Raw genomic sequence first — 6,000 nt, 5'->3', positions numbered from 1 at the left:
TGGTTATTTATTATCGTATTTACGCTCATAATTAAATAATTTTCTAGAAAGGTCAGTCCCTCATTCTCAGTCCCACCTCCTTAGGCTACTCAAAATACTTTGGGGTGATTTTAATTGCCAATTATATAATGTAAAGAACATAATATATATTGTTTCTCTTTCTCAACAGATTTCTAATACTAATTGCATCACATTTCTATCGTCATGTTTGGAAGTATAAGCTCTTCTCCAGTCCCACCTCTGAGCCCCACCTCACCAGACCCTCCACAGACCAGGGGCTCCTCCCAGAACCTCTTCCCCAGCTCACCTCCACCCTGCTGGGTTACCCAAGCACGCTGCGACCTGGCCCAAGCGGAAACCGAATTACGTCGTCAACAAGACCGCTACAAGGCCGAAATCGACTCTGTGAAACGTGGAGTTGATCGGGCAATACTGGGAGTGCGTAGGGAAGAGCGCCGACTAGTGGAGAGAGTAGAGCAAGACCACAGAGACACCCAACGTCATCTCGAACAAGTACAGCGCGAAAATTTAGCCGCAATACGAGTTAGCCAAAGTTTGCTAGAAGAGCGGCTACGCAAGTTAGCGAAACTCCAGCAGCAGATTCAGGATGGTGGACAAAGTAGCATGAATCAACATATATTGCTAAAAGAGGTTTCTGAGTTTCTACAACCATGGGAGATATCAGTTTCCATCAAAAAGGTCAATTTCAAACCAAGCTCGCTACCCAATGCAGTCAGTTTCGGAGATATTAGTGTTCAAGAGCAAAACTTGTGCTTGCATGTTGGCGGTTGTGGGCCAAAAGGACAAATGTGTGCAATACATTCACAAGAAATTCAAAATAATGAAAATTTTGTGCATCAAGCAACAACTGAAGAGGTAAAGGGACACGGATGGTCCTCAAATTCAGGAAGAGTAGCCAAAAAGATAAGCATTACCACGGAAACCCAATCAAAACCTACAAAATTATGGAAGTATGAGCAGTCTGAATTGGAGTCTACCCAGGATGAAGAGCATGAATCTAGGGATGACGTCTTCCTTGCTGTCCCGACACTTCTCCAGAACCTTGATGCAAATGCTAATGCTAAACCAGAGCTGTGTCGTTCAAATAGCGCTCATTATTCCGCAAGAAATCAAAGAAAATCTTCACTGTCACCGGAGCACACCAAGCTAACGCAAAGCCGCAGTTTTGATAGCCAAGATAGCAACAGCGGAAAGCTAAGTCCAGATAGCAGGCTTTTGAAATACAATAGCTCATTAGCATCACCAAGAATTAGCCCAAGGGAGCCGCTTATTAGCCAAAGTTGCTTAGATTTAACATCGCGCGGTAGACCACATTCATGTCTTAGTCAATCTTCAGATGACCACTCATTGGCGACCCTTTGTGATTCCGGTAGAGCGCTTTCCCCAACGGATAGTTTAGATTCAAACTACACTTTCATAGTAAGTTCGGCTAGTGAGCATAGCAAGTCACTTTTAAACTATAATCATCGCTTGTCAAAATCAGCAGTGGATCTGTCACGAAAAACACGACCAAATGGCAAACTGGATGAGCAAGAATATGCCTGGAAGGTGGGATGTAGAGATTATAGTTCAATGTCTGGAAGTGCTACTGTTGGTCTGAATGCAACAAGAAGATTGGCAGAATTTGGACAAAGAAGTTCATTAGGTTCACAGCAAAGGAAAACCCCAAGTCCACAACCGCTAGTTTCAAGGTCCTTGTCCATGTCTGTAATTGATGGTTCTTCCAATGGAGGAGGTAGAAAAGAGAAAGGTCAACCCGCCCTAAGAGAAATGGAGGAAGATGAATTGAGAATGAGTTTTGGGAGATTTGAAGAGGTTGGAATACATTTGGTGAGGCAGTTTGGGAAGCAGGGATCTGGGAGGTCCGATATGACATTACCTAGTGGAATCCATGCCACTCCACAAGGGCAGCTGTTTATCGTGGACTGTGGAAACTCACGCATTCAGGTAAGAGCTATGACAGCAGAGAGGAACCTGCTATTTATTATTTACTGGCCAACCCTGTTGTATTCTCACACTTCACCACTAGATGCTATTACTGGAGTCTGATTGTGTGCCAGTTGGTCTGCTAGAAGAAGACCAGAAAGCACAAGTGAGGGAAGAGAGGGAACAAGTTTCACATCAGCCATCTACTGGCAACAAAAACTCTAAATAAATTTAAAGATGGAAGCTTTTAGACTAAAGCATGCAGCCGTGATTAATTATGTAAAGTTAAGTTTGCCTGGTATGTTCCACAGTATGGTTCATTTATTGCATTTATTTATTCATGCATGAACAGAGCGTCCAAACAGTGTCCGAACACTCAAAATGTTGACACAAGATTCACATCGCTCTGGCGCTTGAAAATGTGCCACAAAAAAGCCAGGCAGCCTAGATGCATGTCCACCATATGTACCATTATGTAAACTCGACGCCCCTGACACCTCGGTGTGAACGAAGAATAAGAAAGACAACTAATCATTATTTGTTGAGCTTTACAACTTTGACTTCACAAACTTAACATATTAATTTTAGCCTACAGTCTTTTCAACTGACAACAATCACTACATCCCTTTCTGAAGCTACATTGAAAAAATAAAAATAAAATAATTACTTGCTTATTTGTGTTGACAAAGAACTTTGCATCAGTTTTGGTTTTACGTGGATAGGTCCAGTAATTACAGAAATATTAACCATAAACCATCAACAAATCTGCTACTAACTCATCTTGTAGAGCTGTTAAGTGATGAAGTCACTTCTGGATCAGAAACCTCACAGCTGTTTTCTAGCTTTGTTTTTGTTTTAATTCATCAAACAAGACACAGTTACCTTTCAAAGGTGTATGTTTAACCACAGTTTTTATCAAATATATAATGTAGCAATTATCTATCATAATTTAGTATTACCAGTATGTAGGCCTATATCTCACAAACTGCTCATAACCGCTAACGTTATCTTAGCCTAGCCTCTTACCTCAATCTCCTTCATACACTTTCCATCACAGTTATAACCATAGATCCATGCTTAAACGACTGCAATCTCTTTTTAAGTAAGATGTGTTGTTGCTAAAAAAATAGAGAATTGTAAACACTTTCATTGTTTTCAATCATAGGATGGAAGTGACATCACACTTAAGTCGGGTAGATCAATATGTCGACTCGTTTCTGTGTTCTTTTTTGTATCCAGGTGACAGACTCCCGCGGCAACGTCCTTCAGCAGATCGGCTCCTCTTCTCCCTCAGCCTCTCGTAAATGCAGAAACTACTTTGACATCGCTGTGAACTCCAAAGGGCTCATCGCTCTGAGCTGTGCAGCCGAACGCGCCCTACTTGTATACAATCGCCATGGACGTATGCTCCAAACCTACGGCGGCGTCAACCAAAACTCAAGCAAAGACGATTTAGAAGCTCCTCGCGGGGTTACCGTCACACGATCAGATGAATTTCTGGTTGCGGACATTCGTAAAGGGACTCTTGTAGCGTTAAAACTCGAACCAAAAACTGCATGTCGTATTGAGAGAACAGTAGTGACAGGTTTTCACAGGCCATATTTAGTAGCAGCTTGTTTGATTTCAGGATTAGTTGCGGTTTCGGAAAGAGGGAGTGAAACAGGAAGAGTACCATGTGTCAAAATTTTAGCACCAGATTGGAATACAATACGGATTTTGGGCGTATGTGCAGGTATGGGTCCAGTGCTGCTTTCTCCATGGGGAATTAGCATAGATAGAGATGGAAATGTGCTAGTAGCAGACTGGGCAGATCAGGGACATAGGATTGTGTTGTATCCGAGCAGAGGAGTGGGACAACCCATTATAACAGAAGGGCTAAGCAGTCCTAGAGGTTTAACCATACTACCGGAAGGGCATCTGGCTGTTTCTGACAGCATGCACCACTGTGTGAAGATATTTCGGTACAAGAATAATCAAGATTGAAACAGTTTATGACACAATGTTCTAGTTAGTGGGTGGAATACATTGTTTAAAAATGATCTTCACAAATTTGACAGAATAATGCATGGTGTATGGCTAAAATTTCTTTCAACAGTCATGCCTTCGGGGTTAAATAATGGCACCACTTTTTGAAGCTATTGTGAAAAAAACAAACAAAAAACTTTTATTTATTTATGCTCACAGAGAAAACGTTGAACTTGTTGCCAGTTTTTGTTTTATGTGGATATTTTTTCATATTTATGTATTACAATAGTGACATATTTAGGGTTAAACTGCACATGACAGGTTTTCATGTTTAGTTTTTTTTTTTTTTTTTTTTTCAATTATGACTTGTTTTGCTGGGATAGTACCTGGTAAATATTTATCATAGTTTTACATCAGTCAAGTTCACCTGAGAAGAAAATGACAAAACTACAGAAAGTAACGGTGTGTTCAAAAATGGAATACCTACCTATGCTATCAACACAGAGGATTCTATCAAAATGTTGAGTCAATTTCTGGCACTTTAAACCTCATAACTATTTAATAAAATAAATGGTTAATAGTTTTTTTTTGGTGTGAAATTTTTGGCCCTCGTCAACATTATGGTTGCTAGATAAGGTATAGTTTACCTCTACGTTTGTCATATCCGCTGCCTGTGTCCAACCAGGAAGTAAAACTTGCAATTTATGCATTTGATTAATCACAAGTAGAGTTGGGACCCAAAATTGAAGACACTCTTTCAGTCAGAAAACCTGTGCATCACTAGCCTCATACTTTGCTCAACACATTTTTATGGGCGCTGGACAGTCCAGCTTCACCCGTTATAGGAGTGCGTTGTTTCTCTATAATCTGTATGTTTAGTGTATATAACAAGTGGTTTCACACAATGTAAAAAGAACTGTGTATTGCTGTGAAGAAATAAAAACTAATATAAATTTGTCTTTTCAACTTATTAAAAAGATAACATTTTCCCCAAGTTGGAAAGTTTTACTAATGTTAAAACTCAGCTACTCCAGCCACTTGCCAAAGCTGATGACAGGTTATGTTACATTTATATATTATATAGCAAATTAAAGCCTATTGATATACCTTAAAAAAATAACATCTGCACCAGGTCCAGCTACTGTGCCGTTGCAGTCGCCTCCTTTGAAGCTGCATGCGCAAGACCACATGTTCACATGTGGTCTAACTATACACTCACCTAAAGGATTTTTAGGAACACCTGTTCAATTTCTCCTTAATGCAATTATCTAATCAACCAATCACATGGCAGTTGCTTCAATGCATTTAGGGGTGTGGTCCTGGCCAAGACAATCTCCTGAACTCCAAACTGAATGTCAGAATGGGAAAGAAAGGCGATTTAAGCAATTTTGAGTGTGGCATGGTTGTTGGTGCCAGACGGGCCGGTCTGAGTATTTCACAATCTGCTCACTTACTGGGATTTTCACGCACAACCATTTCTAGGGTTTACAAAGAATGGTGTGAAAAGGGAAAAACATCCAGTATGCGGCAGTCCTGTGGGCGAAAATGCCTTGTTGATGCTAGAGGTCAGAGGAGAATGGGCCGAGTGATTCAAGCTGATAAGTATTTGTGAAGCCACAACACACACGACCTTGAGGCGGATGGGCTACCACAGCAGAAGACCCCACCGGGTACCACTCATCTCCACTACAAATAGGAAAAAGAGGCTACAATTTGCATGAGCTCACCAAAATTGGACAGTTGAAGACTGGAAAAATGTTGCCTGGTCTGATGAGACTCGATTTCTGTTGAGACATTCAAATGGTAGAGTCAGAATTTGGCGTAAACAGAATGAGAACATGGATCCATCATGCCTTGTTACCACTGTGCAGGCTGGTGGTGGTGGTGTGATGGTGTGGGGGATGTTTTCTTGACACACTTTAGGTCCCTTAGTGCCAATTGGGCATCGTTTAAATGCCACAGGCTACCTGAACATTGTTTCTGACCATGTCCATCCTTTCATGACCCCCATGTACCCATCCTCTGATGGCTACTTCCAGCAGGATAATGTACCATGTCAGAGGATGAAAATTGAGTGTTTCATCCTCT

At 41.0% G+C, this 6,000-nt stretch overlaps 1 protein-coding gene across 1 annotated transcript; it reads left to right on the top strand.

The window, feature by feature from the left end:
* Positions 1-204: 204 nt before the first annotated feature.
* LOC129457275 (E3 ubiquitin-protein ligase NHLRC1) lies at positions 205-3,930 on the top strand. The gene is made up of 3 exons (XM_055230388.1): positions 205-619; positions 1,757-1,968; positions 3,187-3,930. The coding sequence occupies exons 1-3, from the start codon at positions 205-207 to the stop codon at positions 3,928-3,930; spliced, it is 1,371 nt and encodes a 456-aa protein (XP_055086363.1).
* Positions 3,931-6,000: the final 2,070 nt, after the last annotated feature.

This window comes from Periophthalmus magnuspinnatus, chromosome 21 (genome assembly GCF_009829125.3).
Source record: "Periophthalmus magnuspinnatus isolate fPerMag1 chromosome 21, fPerMag1.2.pri, whole genome shotgun sequence".
Taxonomy (NCBI): domain Eukaryota; kingdom Metazoa; phylum Chordata; class Actinopteri; order Gobiiformes; family Gobiidae; genus Periophthalmus; species Periophthalmus magnuspinnatus.
This window is presented reverse-complemented; position numbering and strand designations above follow the sequence as displayed.